This window comes from Saccopteryx leptura, chromosome 1 (genome assembly GCF_036850995.1).
Source record: "Saccopteryx leptura isolate mSacLep1 chromosome 1, mSacLep1_pri_phased_curated, whole genome shotgun sequence".
NCBI classification, from domain to species: Eukaryota; Metazoa; Chordata; class Mammalia; order Chiroptera; family Emballonuridae; genus Saccopteryx; species Saccopteryx leptura.
The window spans coordinates 286506034-286528066 of record NC_089503.1 but is presented as its reverse complement, the minus strand read 5'-3'; the positions used below and the strand labels follow the sequence as shown (position 1 = coordinate 286528066).

At 42.5% G+C, this 22033-nt stretch overlaps 1 protein-coding gene across 2 annotated transcripts in view; it reads right to left on the bottom strand.

The window, feature by feature from the left end:
• Nucleotides 1-22033, bottom strand: part of GRIN2B (glutamate ionotropic receptor NMDA type subunit 2B) — a 442385-nt gene that overhangs the window by 40739 nt on the left and 379613 nt on the right. For both annotated transcript variants that reach the window (XM_066355404.1, XM_066355413.1), the window contains 5 exons: nt 14720-14922; nt 13791-13962; nt 13412-13565; nt 9835-9960; nt 6713-6942 (listed from right to left, as the gene is read on the bottom strand). In XM_066355404.1, coding sequence (XP_066211501.1) covers nt 6713-6942; nt 9835-9960; nt 13412-13565; nt 13791-13962; nt 14720-14922 — 885 coding nt within the window. The remainder of the gene's footprint in view (nt 1-6712; nt 6943-9834; nt 9961-13411; nt 13566-13790; nt 13963-14719; nt 14923-22033) is intronic.

Genomic DNA, 22033 nt, shown 5'->3' with positions numbered 1-22033 from the left:
GCACCAAAGACCAAAGGGTGGCGTGAGCTCCCCAGCCAGCTGTGAAAGGGGTAAGCATCAGTCGGTGTGGCTGGTTTCCTGTGGCTCCCATAACAAATCCCCAGGGAGATGGTGACTTCAACAATACAAATTTATTCCCACAGGCTTCTGGAGGCCAGAAGTCCAAAATTAAGGTGTTGATTCCTTCTCTCTTCTGGCTTCCAGTGGCTCTAGGCATTGCTGGTAGCCCCAATAGTCCAGTCTCCATTCTGCCTTCCTACGGCCTTCTCCTCTTCTGTCAAATTTCTCCCTGCCTTTCTCTGAGAAGGACACTTGTCACTGATTTAGCATCAACCTGAATAATCCAGAATAATCTTATCTTGAGATCCTTAACTTAATTACATCTGCAAATACCCCCCCCTCCCCCAATAAGGACCACATTCAAAGGTTCCAGAGGTCAGGATATAGATGTACCTTTTTGGGGGGCCACCATTCAACTCCCAACAGTCCCCAAAAGTAGAGTAGAACTGGAAGGTGAGGAGTCCAGGCAGGAAGTCATGGGATATCGGAAAGCAAGGAGAAGAGGGCAGAGTGAAGTGGGCGATGTGAAGGGTGCCCAGACAGGAGAAAGGGAGGACCCTGGGCCCCTTGGGAGCACAGCAGTCAGCTCTGGGGCCTCTGCGTCCTGGGGCTGGGACTGCTGAGCCTCATTGGATGCTGAGCTGATAGCAAGGGTTTGCTGCTTTAGGAGTTAGGGTTCCAGAGGGCCGATTGAAGAGACATAATAGTCCCATTCTCAAATACAACCAGAGAAGTGGTAACAGCTGACCATGACTGACTGAGATAGGACTGGGCAAGCCCTGGGTTTTGTTCTGGATCTATGTGGGTGGAGGCCACCAGGCAGTAACCTTGGTGCCTGGGACAGTGGTCCATGCATAGACTGGCTCTGCTACTAAAGGGACAAAGGGGCAGGCACTGTTGCCCACCTCGTGCATGTCCTGTACTCTAGGGTTTGGGGAGTTTCTTTCTCTTGCCACTTCCTCCAGACTTACTCTTGACCAGCCGTTACAAGGTGACTAGTTGCTTGACAGCTCCAGACACAATAAATCATACCCCTTTATTTTTCTCAAGTACCTGGAGGCCCTGCTCAAGCCCTCCGCTCTAGCTCCCTGTCTAGTTAGTCATGCCTGTCGCTTTTCCTAGTAAGCTATTTTTAGCTCAGTGTTGCATGGTCTGACCAAGATAGTCTGGGCCAGGACCAGGTTGTGACAGATCAGGCTTGAGGTCAGCTGTCTTCCACTGGCTCTCAGCCTAGAGTTAATAGGGCAAGAAAAACACATTTGTACAGTAGGAAGCATGGCCCATTTCCTCACACGTGCTCGGATACCATCCGAACATTTCAGCATAGTTGTGGTGTAATATGCTTATCTCCAGGTTCGTTTGCTTCCAAAATGCCTACTGATTTGTTTGCATGCTGCTTAATCAAAGTTACACCCTGCCTATATCCCAAAAGGATATGAGGTGACTTCCAGACCCTACGGGACTTCTCAGAAACTCCCAAGTATTCATGACCTAGAAAGGCCATGAAGTCCTTGTTCAGTTGTTAGCAGGCCATCCTGATTGTACCTCCAATGTTACAGCAAAGATGGCTGCTGTCATGAATTAGATAAGCACCTTTGTGACATTCTGAAGTTAATTAAGTTCCTCTACTCCCTTCAGAGAAGAATTGTAAAATATAATGTGTGTATATGTCACACTGGTGGTAGGAATATGTGAAGCAGGACAGAGCTACATGCCTTCGGGAGCCCAGCAGCCAGATGGCAGCCTCCAGTGACCTTCACAGTCTTTGCCTCCCCACAGGCTTTCTTCAGCCCCCTCTTCATAACCAATCTCTCTCTCTCCTGCTGCTACCCCTCCCCCACCCTCCAACAGTGGCTTAGAGCTCAGGGTCACAACAGGTCTGAACTAAAGACAATTTGAGGGTTATTAGTTTGTCCAATTACAGTACTAGAAATCACCAGTATTCTCTGTTTCAAGTAATACCTCTAAAAGACTTATTATACAATGTGCAAATGTTTAAATACTATATAATTATTATGGATCTGTTAATCAGATAGCTACTTTTTAGTAGAAGGAAAATAATCTAACTTGTTAAACTTTGACTAGGTAGATGGGAGGGTAGGAAGAAAGGGAATTAACTGGAAAAACCATCAGTATTTGAATAGGGTGGCACACTGTTCAGGGGCTCTGGGCAGCCAGGAACATCAGCAGGGCTAATTACTTAACCTCTCTAAGCTTCAGTTTTCTTATATACAAATGAAGATATTAATAGCACTATTATGTAAAGTAATCTATGCAAAGTATTTGGCATTATGCCTGACTGGTAAGACCTGGAAAAATGTTAGCAGAGATATTATTGTTGAGGTTGTGTTAAGAATAACGGTAACTGTTATTATTATTATCAGTAATAGTAACAGCAGTATGAAGAGTAGTCATGGTAGTGGTAGGGTATTGTGCTCTGAGAAGGGTTGGAGTTAAATGGAACTAAGACAGAGTCATTAAATGAGAATCTAGGGAATTAAATGAGAAAGTAGGGGCAGGGTGTCAATACCAATCTTTAGCTATGTCATAGCTTTGTCTGGAATTAGCTATAAGGGAGACATCCTCATAAAGTGGTTTTAGAGTCAAACACAAAGGAACTCAAACCTTGGTTCTGTCACTGGATAATGTGTCACTAAACTTCACAAAGCCTCAGTGTCCTTATTTGTAAAATCTAAGTAATCATACCTATATGAAGAGTATACATATAACACATATGTAGCACACTTAATGTACCCAGTGCCCAGCAAATATGTCCCATCTTTCACTTGGCCAAGCTCTTTAGCCTACATGCTATGGCTGGCAGACTGCAAAAGGAGAAATCCATCTGGATAGGTGAGAAGTAAGAGGATTAGCATTGTGGGCTCTTTGTTAAGAGAAGAGAAAGGTCACCAGCTCCCTTATATCCTCCTCTTCTTGGGGGAGATGATGGAATGAATGCACAGTAGGGCTACTAACTGTTAGAACTGCCCCCGTATTTAGTTAGAGCAAGTAGTGCAAAATGGAAGCCATCCAATAAATAGGAGCCCCAAATAGGTTTCCATAGAAATTTAACTGGACCATTTGCATTATTTACCTTAAGATAAATGAGACATGGAAACATTTTTCTGCCATAAAATTCAAAATAATTTCTTAAGAATATATAAATGTAATGGCTACAGATATTGTCCCATCATAACGCTAAGATATTTATCATTTGATCTGAGTTAATAGAGGATATGCCATCCATGATAGTTAAAACAAGTTCAGGAAACTTTCTTCATTTTAAATGTTACCTTCCTTGATGAAACTTGAATTACATTGAAAAAAAATCTTCAAAATCACCTTATTTCTATTGATATTATTGCTTTGGTGTCTTTTCTACTTTTCAAAATTCATAGCATGTACTTTCTCTCAGGCAAAGTTAGTCCCAAGACTTTGTTTTAAGTATTTTTAAGTAAAAATCATTAAGAATTACAACATTTTTTAGTAAACTTTCAGAAAACTCTCTTTCTGATTTATATTACTGTTTCTGACACTGATGTGTAGTTATATGCCATTACTTATTAAAATGTTTCTATAATTATGTAAATTAGATTTCCACTTTCTGGTAGGATGCTCACTCTTAACTATTTTCTCATTGGCAAAGTTCTGACATATAGCAGAGAGAACCATTTAAAGCATTTTCAAATTCAACAGCTGTGAAAGGGTTCTGGCTCTCTTGTTGCTTTCTTTGCCTAGAATTCTTAGTACGCTGCTTTGCACAAGAGGCACTTAAGTAAATAAACCCTCTCTCTCAACACTTTTTAAAAAATGATAACCAAGTTATGACCACTGACCTTTTGGAACTCATGGCCAGATAGAAGGAGATATGGTCAGGTATAGAACCACAGACTACTACAGTCCAATGTGGAAGCAAGTGTTATAATAAAAATAGGAATGATTGCTATGACAGATGAGAGAATGGTTAACTGCCCAGAGGAGTCAAAAAAAGATCCACAAATAAAGTAATCTTTAATCTGGGTTTTGAAGTTCTAGTAGGAGTTGGATAAGTGCAGAAATGAAGAGAAGAACATCCCAGGCAAATGCACAGATAGAGGCATAGCTGGCGAGGATAAGAAGTCGAGGATGCCTAGATCTGAATGATACAAGAATCCAAGCATTGGCTGATGAGACTGAAGAGCTGGAGCACATGGGAATCATCTGTAAAAGCTTTGACAGCCATGTATGAGAAAATCATCTTTAGTCAATAAGCAGTAGAGCCACTGAAGTTCTTTAAGCAAAGAACCGATGCGATCCAACTTTTCGGATCATAACCAATATGGTATAGAATACAGACAGGTTTAAACAGCCTAGAATGATATATGTCTTTCAAAACCACAGAAGGGAAAACAATCTCCTTTCATCTCAATTATGCTTAGTTCAAACAGAAGATCATTTCGTTGTTGCTGGGTGGTCCATGAGGATCTGAGAAAGGTAAATACATTGTCCTAAGCAATTCTCAGAGACGTTTGAAGAAAACAATGTGATAATGATCCATTCTCTGCTTTACAGTCTAGAGCCCCAAGAAGTACTGCAACTCATCCCATCCCTAATATGCTGTCAGTGCATGGAAACACGGTCCTGCCACTCTGTATGGGGAACACGGGCCATCACACCTCTGTCACAGCCTCATGTGAGGACAGGGTCTGCTTTATCTCTGACAAATCCCCACGTGGGGGACAGGATCTATCATGAGTCTGCCACATTCATGTGCTAGGGTGGTCACGGTCCACCTGTGCCACACCATCTCAGTATGAAGCCCTGAGGAAGTAGCTGTTTATAGCCCCACTACTTGCCAGGTTACAGAAATAGGCACGTAAAGTAGTGGTCGTAAGTAGGTGAAGGAAGATAATGATGAAGGAAGAAAGGGTGAGGACAAAGGAACAATGACAGAATGAATGAATAGCCTGACCAGGCAGTGGCGCAGTGGATAGAGCATCGGATTGGAATGTGGAAGACCCAGGTTTGAGACCCCGAGGTCACCAGCTTGAGTGTGGGCTCATCTGGCTTGAGCAAAAAAAAAAAAAAAAAAGCTCACCAGCTTGGACCCAAGGTCGCTGGCTCGAGCAAGGGGTTACTTGGTCTGCTGAAGGCCCGCGGTCAAGGCACATATGAGAAAGCAATCAATGAACAACTAAGGTGTCCCACCGAAAAACTGATGATTGATGCTTCTCATCTCTCTTCGTTCCTGTCTGTGTGTCCCTATCTATCCCTCTCGCTGACTCTCAATCTGTCCCTGAAAAAAAAAAAAAGAATAAATGAATGACTATATGGATCAAATCATGATAAATCATGACTTAGAAGAGAGAAGTAAAAAAAAAAAATTCTTAAAAATAAGGGAGAAAGAAACACCAGAGAGGGAATATTTTTTAAAATAGGAGGAAGAATAAAGAGGAAGACAAACCAGAGGGTGAGTAGCACAAAGAGGTGAACATAGCGAGCTGTGTATGCATAAACACACCTGCATCTTCCCATCCCCTAAGAAGCTCGCTTACCTTCTTCACATGCTTCTGCACATTCTCGGCCAGCAGTGATGAACAGATGGAGAAATCAGAACTGAACCCTCAAAGAGAACATCTCTTCCTTTTCTATCTTCCCAGACCATTTTCTGAGTGTTTAAAGTTTTATCTTTGGGAAAACTCACCCATGTGATAAATTATTCCCTATCTGACCTATCTGTCCCAAACCCTCATCTGCCTATATTTCATGGCTTCATCATGGTGGACAGGGTGGGACATCAACATTTTTCTAAACTTTTAAGAAACACAGAGTAGAAAACTTGTTGAAAATAAAAACCTCCAGAATTAGTTTGAGGGTGCCCATGAGCTTTACTGGACACTTCATGAAGGCCACTCCGATCACTAGTCTTGGACCATCTGGTTATCATGGTTTCAGGAGACAGAGTTCCCAAGGAAACTGATGCTTCCCGCAGACCTCGAGAGCCGGATGCACTTAGAACAGGGCTTGCATGTCTACACCCAAAAAAGATGGAAACCAGCAGACACTCTCCTTCCTCTCTCAATGGAACAGGCCAGCAGGGGGGCCTGCCACTGGTAGGGGGGCAGCCAATTGGTCAGCCCCACACAGGGCAATCATTGAGTTAAATAGCTGTTACTTCTCGTCAGGACAAAGAGAACAACCCTCCTGCTCAGCCTTAGGAACACACGAGTGCACAGAGAAACAAACGGAGAGCCCACAGCCAAATCCCACTGGGAGGAAAATGAAGGCATAATGGGCCAGTGCCCTCAGTGGGGGTGCATGGGGCGGCCCTCTAATGACACACCACACAGCAGCCGCACGCAGATAGGTGCCCCCACTGTACCCAACAACAGGTACCGCACACTCAGAAAGCTGCTAATATACTAAGCTCCTTATTTGCAGCCAAGGGTGTACTGACAACCACCTTTCACAAATCAGAAGGCGAATGTGAAGTAATATTATTTTCAGTAGGGTTAGTAATTTCTGCTCTCATTTAAGACCTCCTCCAATTTGAGGAAACGTAAGAAAGAACAGCACATTCTAAAGATTTAGAAAAATTAACAGGTACGTGAGAGCTTTGAGTATGGTTCAGAATGGGAATGAAGGAAATACAGGTTTTAAATGGTTCTCCTACCTTTTTGTCACTCAGGCCGGAAACCTGGTCCACATACTCCTCTTGGATCATGAAGGCAGCTAAGTTGGCAGTGTAGCTGGCCAGGAAGATGACGGCAAAGAAGGCCCACACGGATACCATGATCTTGGAGGTGGTCCCCTTCGGGTTCTGCACGGGCACGGAGTTGTTAAACACTAGACCCCAGAGTAACCAAATAGCTTTGCCGATGGTAAAAGACGGGCCACCTGGCTCTGAAATGGACAAAAGATGAAGACAGAAAGTTAAGGCAGAGTCACTGGTTCTACTGAAACCTGCAAGTACACAGAGCTGGTAACTTGATACTCAGAAGAGGAAACCTTCCAACTAAAACTCAGCCTTTTCACAGAAAGCTTTTTAAGTCAAGAACTTGTGTCTTTCTTCTCCTGGGACTTCCCTGGAAGACATAAAAATTTTTCTTAAAACAAACACACACACAAACAAAAACACCAGAGGCCTTGGGTATGTGTGGAATCATGCTCCAACTAATGGTCATGACTCAGTCAGGGCACCAGAGGGGTCAGCTTTCTGCCTCCTCAGGATCAAGGCCCTCAAGATTATATCAAATCCAAATAACAAAGGCAACTATCACATTATTGTCACACGTGTGTCCCTATTCCTGTTGTTTCTAAAATTTATATTTGTATCTATCAAGGAAGTATTTCAACTTTAGAAAGATCAGCAGGAACTGTGCTGGGTCTTTCTCTACCATTGTTATAGACCTCTTCCAATTTTATCCACACTGATGCTGAATGGCTTTCAATGCACTTTATCTTGATTTTCCCTTAGCTTCTAGCATCTACCACTGAATGTTTCAAGGACAACTCTGACCCCACTCAAATGCCAATACTTCCCAAATGGTTTCTTACAGTATCAGCTCTTGTATAAAAGACTATCAGGAAGCCTAGACAGGTAGTTCTAAACCCCTGGCTTTGCCACAAGTATCTGTGGGCAGTGAGGGAGACTTTCTTTGACCTTCCTTCTCCCAACCTTCACACAGATAGTGGCCAGACTTCTGCCAATACATTTCTTGTGACCTTACTGCTTTTTCTGCTTGGCGATGAGGAAATCTCGCCTGATGCCTGGGCCTTCGTGTAGCCTCTCCACAGCAGAAATGAACAGCTGCCGGCACAGTTTTACAGCACATTAGCACAGGTCTAACGATGCTATCTGTGATCCTGATAGCATCTGCTCAGCCAACTAAATCATCGGTGACTACACATGTCGAGCCTAATATCTAACTGTGCACACACATCTGTGCATTGTGGACCTTATTTCATGGAACAGATGTGTAACTAAAAAGATGTTTATAAATCAAAGTTTTATACATTGTAAAATGCCTCAGGGAGACTTGATATTTAAAGTGGCTCCATGTTGAATTCCTCTGTGAAGACAAGCATCATTTGGTGAAGTGAGTAATTGTAAAGTAAGCCCTTGCTCTGAATTTTGTGTCTGAATTTTCGCCTTCTTGATTTTCTTTGCGTGTAGGGGATAAGGGCACACTAACTTTAGCTCTTGACCCTGTCAGCATTTGGATGTACCCATGTGCTTCCCAGATGTTTCACTTGTTACTAATGCCCATCAGGACGAGGAGTGAGTCACAGCTTTTGGATGACCCCTTGGCACAGGCAGAAAGCCTCGACTATATCATATTGAGGAGAATCCAAACATCTACCTAGAATTCACACACCAAATAAGAAGGTACATGGGCACCTGGAACTACTTCAGTGCAGGGGTGGTTCACACATGGGCTGTGAAGTCAACAGAAGCACTAGGGGAGCTTTTATAAAATACAGCAGCCTGGTACCTACTTCTAGAGGGTCTTATTAAATTGGTGTGTGGTAGTGGGGAGGGTTGCTATTCTAATATGCAAGCAAGGTACTGAATCACTATTTTGAAACATACAATGCTCTAAGGCCCTCTCTGAACTTAGTGAATCAGAATATACAAAATGAGGTCTGTGTACCTTTGTTTTTTAAGTGTCCTATGGATAATTCTTACATGTTGCCAAGGTTAAGAATTCAAGAATCTGAACAACTGAGAAGCTGCAAAGAAGTATTGATGCTTCTCATCTCTCTCCCTGTCTGTCCCTCCCTCTGACTCTCTCTCTCTGTCTCTGTCAAATAAATAAATAAATTAATTAATTAATAAAAAAGAATCCAAGAATCTTTCATCTTGAAGGAATAATTCCAGGATAAACCTCACATTATGGATGGGAGAAGACTCAGAAAAGGTGTAATACTTTCTAACCCTGGAATTCTTTAGAAAGTGTTAGAAGAGCTGTTTATAAGGATCCCATGGCCCTCTTCATAAAGCTAGTAAACTTTCTGTGAAGTCCCATAATTGCTTCAAGCACATGGGCAGCCCTCACATCTCTGGACTTACAGAACCAGGGACTTGGACTGCCCCCAGTAGTAGCTGTGGCTGAAAACTGTTATCTTCTGGCCATTGTATTTCAAATGTCCGATTCCTAGTCTCTCTGGCAGAGGGACTAGAGCAAGACGCATGCTTTGGAGAAACTGTATCTCACCGTGGTGATCCATTGGCTACAGAGGGCTCTTTCAGCTACAACTACCCTCCTATACAGTCTATTTTTCCTTATTCTTTTTAAAAAATATTTTGTACTGAATTTATTGGGGTGGCATTGGTTAATAAAATAATATAGGTTCCAGGTGTACAATTCTATAATACAGCATCTCTATATTATATTGTGTGTTCATCACCCCAAGTCAAGTCTCCTTCTCTTTATTCTTAATATATGGGTGTAGTCTGTCTTGTTAGTCCACTTGATCACATGGACTGCTCTTAGCATAAGGATATGGAAGTAGTTTCCTCTTCTATGGACATGTGACATGTAGCTCCTGCCAGCTTTCATCTCATTTTCCCCACAGTTAAACTGGACTTGAGGTGAGGCTTGAGCCAGGGAGGGGACATATAGATTTAAACAAACATCTCATTTGGGGTATCTCTAATGAGCCATCAAGCTGGTGACAAAGAAGGCTGAGGAGTCATTTTCAGAAATGGATAAGTTAAGGTAATGGAAGGTACAGAGATTCAAAACTGAGAGCGAGAAAAATGCAGAAGTGCAATGGTTGCAATGGCCTTACCTCTTCCATCAGCGAGGCACCTGTTATAACCCACGGGGCTGAAGTATTCAAAGACAAAGACAGCCACAGCGGAGACAATGAGCAGCATCACAAACATCATGACCCAGACGTCAGCACTGAAGGGCTCTGGGGAAGGAAAACAAATTAGTGCTGAGGGTTAAATGAGAGAAAAAAAGAGATTCTAATTAATTTACATGTTTATTCACTCATGCAACATGGATTTTTTTGGAAACAAACTACAGATGTGCACATCCTTTCAGACAACCAGGACATGGGCTAGGCAGGAGTGAGAGGCTGTGTCTGAGCCACTCCACTTCCCTGATGCATGTCAAGACTTGTTTTCTTTCAAACACATGAAAAGGACAGCCTCTTGCCTGTGAATTTTTTATATTGTAGAGATGGTGTCTACCTTTGGACCAGTAGCTGGGTCTTTTGATAAATGGTACGACTGGAAGAAGTACTAGCTATGGAGTAAACGGATCATACTGGACCACGTCCTGGTTTATGGTTCTGTCTACATGGCCACATGACCCAGTGGAGACCTAGAAGAGTTTTCACCAAAGCTTCCGAGCCTTACAGCCAAATTCATTCTCAACAGACTTAGTTACTATTTCAGGTTTGAATTGGCTCTGTGATAATTATGTACAATGAATAGCTGGCTCCCTTCCCTCACGTCTCTTAAACTTTCTAGCCTAGATCTACTTTTTTTGACCCACTTTGATGTATATATTTTATAAGACATCATTAGAGTATGAGAACATAAGTCAGAGTTAAAAGAAATACATCCACATTGAATATCAGTATCCGCAACAGGGTAATTTAGCAGATGACAAAGAAATATGCTTTGGCTATAATTAACCAAACTGCTATAAGCGAGTTCCTATCATCAGGTCACACGGTTGATGCGACAAGATCAGGCAAGAGAGCGATAATGTTCTACAATGCTTTCTTTAATTTCTTTAATCATGTTTGCTAACTTCCTTCCAGTTGATCTAAATCTCTCTGGCTTAGAGGTGTCCAGAAATTGAACCCTATATTCCAGGAGCCATCTCTCTGAGGGCCTATAAAAATGGACAGTCGCTATTTTGTCCCACAATACAATGCTCCCTCAACTGTGTCCCAAAATAGTTCAGGCATTTTAGCTGTCACATGACATTATAAACTCATAACTAAGTGAATTAATATGCTGCTTTCTCCACCTTCCAAATCATTAATAAAGATGAAGTTGGAAAAGGGGGGGAAGTGGCTGGAAATCAGAAAATATTTCCTTACTTGAAACTTGTAAACTCCCAAGGGAATTATTAAAGCCTGGTCACTTAATCTAGTTCAAAGGGACTTTAATAAGATGTATGCCAACTGTGAAATGCCAGACCTTTCGGTGGCAGCCAGAGAGGTGAGGGTAGACAGTCCAATTCAAGCCTCTATGTAGTGGAGTGGAGAACACTTCTCCCCATTGGCTCTAATTGATTGCAGTCCTACCCTGATTTCACTTTTCTTTAAGATTAGAGAATAGCTGAGTAAAAGTGTTTTCTCTATGCTTTCTTTCTCCCCATTAAGCCTAGGGAAACTTTCTGTGTACAAAGAAACACCCCATATTTGTTTGGGTCATTACAATTTAGGAAGTGCTTTCCCCACATATTTTATACAAAAAATCCATGTAATGGTTCTTTTGTTATAGGATTACCATATTTATTTTACAGAGCAGTAAACTAAGACTCAGAGGTCAAGGTCCTTTCCAAGTTCATACTCAGAAAGTGGCAGGGCTACATTATAAAGTGCTGTCTACTGAAGGCAAAAATCTGTGCTTTGCCTGTGTATTATCTCACATCTTAGTCTCTGACCACCACATTTCAGAGCTCTGAAATGCCCACTTGTGTATTGGAACACAGGCTCTGCAGGCAGCCATGTCTAGGTTTTAATCCTGGATCTGCTCATTAATAGCTGAGAGACTGTTGGGAAATTGCTTAACCTGAGATTCAGTTCTGCCATAAAATGGGTATAATGAGAGCATCCCTGAGATAATATAGTCAGTGTTTGTACAATAATGCCTCGCACATCACATAGTAGGTGTCCAATAAATATTGGTTTCTCTCACCCCTGGAATGAACTACTGCCCCCCCCACCCCTGCACACACATGTACCTGCCTGGCATTTCTACGTCATTCTAAGGCTATCCCAATGTATCACTGGTTCTTCCTGTTCAGAAGCTAAGGTTAGTTCTATCCTGACAGGGTCAGAATTAGAATGTAGCTTTGTTTATATATCGTAATGTTCCAATTATCTTTGTAAAAGTAAAAGCAAATAAAATATATAAAACTGCTATGAGGATTAATGCATTAGAGTATGTGCCATCTAATAACATTCCATATAAAACTGGCAGAGCCAGAATTTGCTTCATTGCAGGTAATAAGGTTGGCTGAGAAACTTAAACTTAAGTAATTTACAGAAAAATTCTATGGAATCTCTAACACCACTTTGTAGTGCATTAATTGAATAACTTCCCTTCCTGCCTGGATAGAGCTTAAAGAAATGTTAGTCACTGTCTATTATCCTCATGCAATAGGTAGCTGATGTCCTTTGGACAGATTGTGACTTGTCCAAGGGCTTACAGCTTGTTTATGTCCAAATCAGACTTCTTTGTCTCCTAGCCAAGTGTTCTGTTTTTAAGATGACATTTCATTTTCCAACCCCTTGATCTCATGCCCCCTGCAAAAAATATGGGGTATGAGCTTAGAAAAGGTCTCCCCTAATTGAAATCCTGGTCTTATCAAACCCAGTCATGTCATGTCTAATGCTTCTGACACCTGAGTAATATTGGAGAGTAGGAAGTAGTGAATGGTGTGGGGAGGGCAGAGTGGCATGGAGAGTGCTGAATGGTGTGGGGAGGGCAGAGCAGGACAGGGGGCACTGAATGGTGTGGGGAGGGTGGAGTGGGACCGGAAATAGTGAAGACAAGGGGAGGGCAGAGTGGGTGGGGGAGGCACAGAATGGCGTGGTGAGGGTGGAGTGGGGTGGGGAGTACTGAATGGTGTGGGGAGGATGGGGTGGGCCGGGGAGAAGAATTAGATCCACTTTATCTGACAAACCTCAGAAAACTCAGGTAAAAACAGTAAACCTTTTTAGGTAGCACTGATCTCAATTCTTGAAGAAAATTTAAAGTCATAGTTACTTCAGTGATACACACAACTAGAAATTATTAAAGACGGAAGCTGCCTCAGAGATGAGCTGAAATGTCTTCTCCTATGGCTGAGGAAACCGAGACCAGGAGAAAGCAAATTTGCTCAAGTCAAATGACGAGTAAGTAGCAGGAACGGACTAAAGTAAGATCCCTGATTACCAGTCCAGCACTGTTTCTTATAAAGTATCATGTCTTCCTATGTGGTGGGGGGTATTTTTCAGTTTCCGTAGTGGGGAATAATCAATTTTGAAGTACCCAAAATGAAGTTCTGGCGAAGCGAGGCTTCTAGCAAACCACCTCCTGGCTGGAAGAGCCTGGCTATGTGCTCCTTCAATGTACTTCATTCCATCTACCTGTCCTTGGGTCCGTTCCCTTCACACCTGCAAGCACACCACGTACCTAAGAAGGCAGAAGGTGAGACGGTCCCGTTGCTGCGTGACACCATGACACTGATGCCAGTCTCTATGAAGGGCACTGAGAAGTCGACCACTTCAGACCGTTCTTCATTGATGGTCAGTGACCCTACCGCCATGTAGGCCCTCTTCATGACCACCTGGGGGGAGAGGCGCAATGCTCGGATTAGACCATTCCGGAAGGCCAGGGACCACCATGAGGAAAACAACTCACGGCTCTACATAAGTTTTCTCTATAAAGTGGGAACAGCATATTTTATTTATTATTTTACAATTTTCAAGATTTGAAAATGAATGTTTTTTGATATGCTAATGAAACAAAATAAATTACAAAATGGAAAAGGCCTTTAATTGCTGACACTTACCTCTCCGATCATACCATTCCAGGTCCCATTGATCTTCTTTCCATGCTTGCCATTGGTCACCAGGTAAAGATCATAGGTGAACTTCACAGATTTGGATATTTTCTTCAGGATATCAATACAGAACCCCTTGCAACATTTTTTGATGTAACCTGGCTCCTCATCAGTTTTATTCCTAAGCGGTTAAAGAAACAAAAACCAAATACAATGCTTTATATAAGAAGCAACATATTCCCGTTTGCCATTAAAACTCTAACCCCATTCACAGCTCAGCACAACTTCTATCAGACCTAAGTGAGGGAATAAATCAGACCACAGAATTGCAATTCTCTCTCTCATTAGCTCATCACAGTAGACCAGGGTTTCGCACACAATTTTTAATGCTCCTTTGAAGTATAATATACATCAGGAAGGTGCGCATATCCTAAGGGCTCAGTTGGATGAATTTTCACACACTGAATCCACCCATTTAACCAGCACCCAAATTTAGACACAGAAAAGCTTCCACCACCTCAGAGGCCCCTTATTCTCCCCTTCGGGCACTTCCTACTTTCACCAAAGAGAGCCATTCTCCTGACTTCTAAAACGTTTCTAAATCTCAAAACTTCAGGACATGCCTGCCTAAGAAAACTTATTTCAACACCAATATAAATTTGAATCTCCCAAAGCTGGAGGTCCTAGAAACTGAGACCAAGCAAGGCCAAAGAAACATTATACAGTACTTAGCAGAAATTCTCGCAGGTCATGATCTGGACAAAAACCAGATGTCAGATCATAGGGCTGCCAGAAATTCCATCACTCAATAGTAACTGAAAATTAGACACGGTGATCAATTCATTCTATGCTTCAGGTCCCAGGGCAGCCAGGTTCTACCAGCTGGGTCAAATCTGACTATCCCATACCACCCGGAGCCACTGGGGAAGGTGCCGTACTCAGAGACTATGCGTTTTTGGCAGGGGACTGTGTTCCTCATGCAGGTTCCACTCAGAGGGTCCACACTTTCCACAATAACAAATGGAGCCTCCTCCAGTGTTACAATGCTCAGGTGGTCGTCCTCCTGCTCTTCTGTCTCAGGACACATGCGGGGCCACACGTAGTACTTCATCTGCAGGGACTTGTCCTTCCACTTCCCTACCTGCACAGGGATAAACAAAAGACTCAGAGACCATTGGCAGAGACAGAGCAGCCTCTCCTAGCCTCACCCAGGAGGATTTCAACAAAGGCCAACAGATGCAGGCATTGTACATCCTAGAGAAAAGAATCGTGTTTAAACCATATGCTCAAAATGAGACTACTGTGTCCAAGTCTAAAAAAGGTGATCTATTAATTTACTCGCCTACTTACCAAACATTACAAGAGGACCTAATATATGCCAGGTACCTGCTAAGACCTGTGGCTCATAGAAGCATCATTCTGCCTTTTACACAGAGTGAAGGAATCAGAGATGAAAACAAATGTTTACAGTGCTGTGTGGTAAGTGATCCAGCCGAAGCCTGCACCAAGTGCTGGGAGAATGCCAGCGTTCGCTGCTTAACTACTTAACTAAAACAGGGAGCATGATAGTGAGAAGAGCAAATAGCTTTGGAAAGGTCAATAGAATGACTGAACCAAATGAGCCAGAAGGATGTGCTTTGGCTTGTAACAGAGGTCCAGTGGGAAGCCCTGTGGGGCACTGGGTAGATCTGAATTGGAATAAAATAATAAGTCAGGATTAAAGAATACTGACCCAGCTTGGCTAGGGAAGGGAGTGAAGTTGGACTGGTGACGGATGCCCCAGGTCAAGGCAGCTGTGTACCTGCTAGTCTGGGTGAAAGGACCAGGATAAATCACATAAGCCTCTCTGTGCGCTGCCAGCTATGGCCACACAGCCTCTGCGCCCCAACTTGAGGGAGCACCATTCACACATACTCCAATGTGAAAGACGGGTGCCCCCTGGAATCATGCTTATGGTGGCCCTGCGGCCAATCATCAGGAAAAATGTGTGGGTTCTATTATCTTTTAAGAACCATTCATTCCTGTTTTTATAATAAAATCTGCATGACTTTGTTGGTGAGTTCTGGTTCTTACTCTGTTATTAAGTTTATTGAAGAAAGAGGGAACACCTTTTAATTTTCTATAACTGTACATCTTCAATTATCACAGGGAATTACAGATTGCAAATGCCCGCATTTTCCCAGCCTATAATTTCCTCCACGCAGCAATACAAATTAGGAGCACAGGTAAGGCACCAGGACTATAAAACTACTTAATGTATTAACTTAATAAAATGTATTAAGTCAATAAGGAGCAAAAAAATGGGCAGAACTTCACAAATTTTCGGCCACAGTAGATTAATGAGCTTAGATTTCCATATTTATACAAAACCAAAATTCCCTCCTTGGTTTCCACTTTTGTCTGCACCTAGGTCTTACCTAGTGCCTCTGTAGGCATGGTGCGTACCTCCCTTCAATTTGTATAGCAGGTTCTGCCTACTTCTGGGCTCACTTAGGCCTACCTAGCCACTGCCCACTGCCCACTGCCTGTTTCAGTGTGTCACTATAATATAGGCAGTGGCTTGTTGTCCTGGGCCATGTTGATTGCAATTAACCCTGATGCTAGCTCATTTTCTCCCAGGTGTGGAAGCCATGTTTCCCTTCTGTGTCCAGAATTATGCACAGAACCACATGTCTGCTTTCTTGTACATGTGCAGCCTCTTCTGTACTCTTGGCCCTCACTTTGGTGCAGGTCTATTTTTCCTCTTATTGGTAAGACTACTTATTTCAAAAGCAGATAACGGCCCTGGCCGGTTGGCTCAGCGGTAGAGCGTCGGCCTAGCGTGCGGAGGACCCAGGTTCGATTCCCGGCCAGGGCACACAGGAGAAGCGCCCATTTGCTTCTCCACCCCTCCGCAGCGCTTTCCTCTCTGTCTCTCTCTTCCCCTCCCGCAGCTAAGGCTCCATTGGAGCAAAGATGGCCTGGGCGCTGGGGATGGCTCTGTGGCCTCTGCCTCAGGCGCTAGAGTGGCTCTGGTTGCAACATGGCGACCCCCCCGGAGGGGCAAAGCATCGCCCCCTGGTGGGCAGAGCGTCGCCCCATGGTGGGCGTGCCGGGTGGATCCCGGTCGGGTGCATGCGGGAGTCTGTCTGACTGTCTCTCCCTGTTTCCAGCTTCAGAAAAATGAAAAAAAAAAAAAAAAAAAAAAAAAAAAGAAAAGAAAAGAAAAAAAAAAGCAGATAACATCCAAATAGCTTCCCAGCCATGCGGAGATATTGTCTTCTGCTTGTGGTTGGGGGGGGGGGGGGGAGCATGGGGAGGAGAAGACCTTGCCCTGAAGACCCCATGATGTTGTCTCATTTCCATCTCCAAGCAGCCGTATCTACCCCAGTGGCCAAACTGACATTATTTTCTATATATTTAAAGATGTTGAAAAGGTTGGGAAGTCCTAAAGTACTTATTTTTATTTATTTATTTTTTTTTCACTGCTACAGTCCCTTTAGAGTTTCTCTTTTAAATCCACATTTATCTTCCATCATTGCCAGCACCAGCCTAGCCCTGTAGCTCGGCAGCCTACTCTGGACTATTGCGGGCAATGTCAAACCTCACCCAAGGCTCCTCCCGGGGTCCACTGTGACACTGCCGCCAGATGGCTCTTCTTCAAACATCACTCCATTGTCTGACACGTACTCAGAAATTTGAACAACCTCACATCACCCTAGGATTGTGTCCAAACTTCTCATCTAGGTCTGTGCGTCGAGCCTAATCTACCTTGATATAGTCAGCTTCACTATTTTGAAAGCTGAGGCCTTTGTGCACATTGGGAAAGTAAGCTGTTCCTGGTGCTAACATAGGTTAGTCAGGAACAAGTTTCAACAAGCTGGCTGCACTTTCTTTCCTGATAGACTTTCTACAGCTGTGAAATAAAAATGCTGTGGACATAGCATTTTGGCAGTTTTTCATGACACCCTTATGAATAAAATGAGCTATAATATAATTATTATATACTTTGCTAGATCTGAAAGCAGTATAAAATCCATATTTTTAAAAAAAGAGATTTTTAAAGGATTCAATGCCATCATTGAAAGAGGTCTGCAGTAACATGTCAGGGGACTCTGTTCTTCGAAGTGGCCTGTATAGTGTGCTTCAGAAAACAAAAGAGAAGTCGTGATCATAAAACTGTGGAAACAAAGCTAGTCGGGATAGAAGATACAATACACTGAAGAATCACAGTTGGAAATGATGTGAATTAATTGGTATAATGGAGTGAACCAAATGGAACGAAACTTATCAGTATTTATACTTAAAGTCTAGCATTTAGATTTTTAAAAAGCAACTGCCCAGTACTGAAAAGGAGATACTGAAATTTGCAGCAGACTATACAAGCTATTACAATAACAAATGGTATATTTATAGATTTTCAGTGTCAAGCACATGGGATGAGGGAAGGGCATAGATGATCCACTTTGCTCTGTGGAGAACTCGGTTCTGATCCTCCAGTTCTGTGATCAACAGATTCTTCCTTACTATGTCATCCTCATTTCCCCAACAATAATCTGTTCACACAGTCCCATCTAGCACACGTTTTTCCCAACTTCCTGTCAAGCTAGATAAATCATATCCTTGATTTACTTTAATGCAATTTAACTGACAGCTGCACACAAATTCTGTGTCAGAGACAACAATACCAGGTAACATTAATTGAGGGCTTACTATTTGCTATCCCTGAATGCATCTAGTAATCTTATTAAGCATCCCAGCAAACTTGTGAGATGATTACTGTTCAACTTCTCATTTTACAGATGGGAACAGAGGAGTTTGATGACTTGCTCACAGTCTCAAGTTGAGTGAGTGCAGTGACAGGATTTGAAGCTGAACAGTCTGGCTCCAGAGTATGGGCTCCTATCCACCATATAGTATTACTTCTCTCAATGAAAGAGTAAGACACCATCGCTGTCCTCCATGGGGGAAAGACACTATCTATTTGCAATAATATCAGTTAGGCTTTGGTATTTACCCTAATAAAAGGTATATATAAACTAGTATGGGATTCAGAGTAGAAGTGATTATCTGAAAGGGTCAGATATAAGCTTGACAAAGATCCTTATCTTTGAGCTGGGCCTTGAAATGTAAGTGACAGTTCATCAGGTAAAGGAGACTTTATCCACTGAGGTGACGGCAAGAGCAAATTTGCAGTCCCACAGCTGCTGGATGAAAAGGCCAAGGACAGTCCATCACAGCTGAAGGGTACGATGAGTGGGTTGAAATAGTCTAGCTCAGTTCTCCTCCTGCTTAAAGGCCTGATTACTCCACCCGGACAATCTCTATCACTTTCAAGAGCCAACTGGATTTTACTCATCTCTTCCCAAATTGTTGATGTTGAGTTGGTAGCTTGGAATTGGCCCTGGGCACCATGAAATTGGCAAATAGAACAAAGCAGGGCTTCCCATCTCCACCCTGCTTCCAGCTGATAAACATTCACCAGCTCACCTCTACCCCAGAATAATCAAATCATTCATTATCTCATGCTATCTACTACTTTATTGAGTGACTTTTTAACTTCCAGGTTTCTTGTCTCCTAAAATAAGTTCTATACATGCCCCTAAGTGTTTTTGCAACCACAGACACATTTCTAACATTCTCTGAACCTCTGTTTCTATATCTGTAAATAGGGGAGTGGTTTCTAAAGTGTCTTCCACACACTCTCATGATTGCAGGATCTCTTTAGGACTCCCGGCTGATTAGAGCCCTGTAAAAGGAAAGGTGTTCTTAGTGGTTAATTATGAAGAAAGGAAGGAAGGATCTGTTTGTTTACACAAAAGATTAGGGTGTCATAAGTCATGATTCTTTGTTGTTGTTTCTTTATGGATTATTGCAGTGAGAAGGCCAGTTAACAAACTCCTTCAGGATTAGGAGGAGAAACAGTTTTGGCAAAGAAGCTGTTACAAATATTACATTCACAATGCCAATACACAGTGCTCTTGTTAAAGAATATGTTTAGCTACCTCAAATTAGTTATCTCAACTTTTTTATGGGGCCAGACAGTTAAATATGTGAGCAACTAAAATTAAATAAAATAGGGACTATTTGTGTAGAAGAATAAGGTAGGTTTTAAACAATTCTTTTTTTAAGGGGAAGGAAATACAGTGAAAATATAATAGATGGGAACATTTTAAGAGTGATGAAAAAGTGTAAATAGAGAAAGAAAAGCTTGAGACACTGATAGAAAAAATTTGGAATTATTTTCTAGGACGTCTGAGCGGGTGTGAGGACACAGTACCGGAAATGCAGGAAGCAGCAGGAAACAAGGTTATCGGGAGATCTTGCAGAGCAAACCCAGTGAGAAAAACTGAATGAAGTTATAGTCACAATTAAAATATGATCACGAGAAAGAAAGACCTTAAGAAATAATGAAGAAAATGGCTGTTGAGTGCTCTGAATTCCTTAGAAATAAGCACTAAACAAACACCATTACCACAGCACATTTAACATCTGTCTATAAAAAATGCAGTTCTCAGCCATACTAACATTGAGAAAGATCTCTTGAGGACTGAAATCATCTTTCTCAAGAGAAAATAATATCTCTGATTAGTTTTCTCAGGAAAACATGGAGTCATTTTAGGGTTTCTGGTTTGGTTCTCTCAGTACAAGCAGCACACCTGTTCAGCCGGGAATTTCTCCTCAGAAGGAAGTCTACCTCAACAGCACATTGTTCTGCGAGCCTTCTCTTATGAGAATTCTGGAGAACTAATCTGTGGAGATTTAGACTTCAAAAGTCTTCCTTCTAACTGATTTCCTCCATTACCAGAAGTAAAATTGGCGCCGATTAGCACCCGGACAAGGCCACCCATAAGAACGACCACAGGGGCAGTATGCCTTCTGAAGGCCCCTGTGTTTGTCCGTTCCTTCTGTGCATAGCTCATCGTGGAGAGGAGAGAGGGGACCTGGCAGGGCAGGGCTACTGTGAAAGCTGCTGCAGTCCTTTCACAGAGAGCAAAGGACGTCGGTGTCCCCAGGCTGCCTCTCGCATCTTCCCAGAAAGTCATTTTTTAAGATTCTGGAACAAAAGCACTTATTAGAGCCTCTTTAGACATCAAAGGTTATTTTTCAAAACTCAAAGCATTTTTGTTTCTCACTTGAGATGACATCTGGACTGAATGCTAAACACTTGTGCTTATTTTAAGCCTCCATCTGACTTTTAAAATGCAACATTTAAAACTACATGTAATTTCCCTGGGCAAATGGAAAGGACAGGCGGGGTCTCTGCAAGGCAGCCGGAACCCTCCTCCCACCCCTTCCCCCAGCGGCACCACACCAGGCAGTAGCCTTCCTGGCCCTGGGAGCTCTGAGGCTCCTAACTGAGCTGAAACCCAAGGGTAGGGGGGCGCTCCCATCTCTCCTCCCCCAGAGCTGCACAGCGCATCTCGGAGGACTTCGAAAGGTTCGGTGCCTGCTAGTCCTTGATCTTTTTCAATCTTTATTGTTCCATATCCATCCCCACCCCACAACCCTTTATGGTTATCAATTCTCTGTATTCATACAAAATACATATGCACATGTATGAAAAAGGGGAGATGTATAAGTGTGTATGGATATGTATGCTTTTCCAAAATCAGATCATAATAAACACATCTCTACAACTTGCTTTCCCACTTCAGTGTTACATTATGGGCTTTCTTCCAATTCAACAAGATGGCAGGTCTAACTACCTTTAATAGTTGCATCATAATCCATAATAATGAATGTGCCTCAATTTAATCAGTCCTATTCCTATTGATAAATATTTACAATATTTCCAAAGATAATTAACCAAAACACATAATACATATCTTTGGTATTTCCAAAGCATCAATTCCTATCAATTAAAAAGCAGAATAGAAAGACACTTATGTCTTTGAATGTTCTTGATGTTTACTAAAGATGTACAGTGACTGAAATTCCTATCAGCAAAGCACGAGAGGGCTCCTTGCTCACATTCACCTCACCAGCACAAGGTATTTATCACTATTAAACTTTAGCCAATCTGAGGAATAAAATAAGGTACCTATCTGCTCTCTTTGACGGGCAGTGGGCAGGAGCATCTGTGCACCTCTGTTAGCCATTTAGACTTCCTCTTTTACCCTCTAGTTACATCCCTCACCCATTTTCTACTGAGTTGTCTTCCTTATTATCTATTCCTAGGGAGCTCCTGGGGTAGCATGATAGTAATACAGTATCTGTCAGATATGCCTAAAATATTGTTTGCACTCTGAGATTTGTCTCCTGGCTATTTT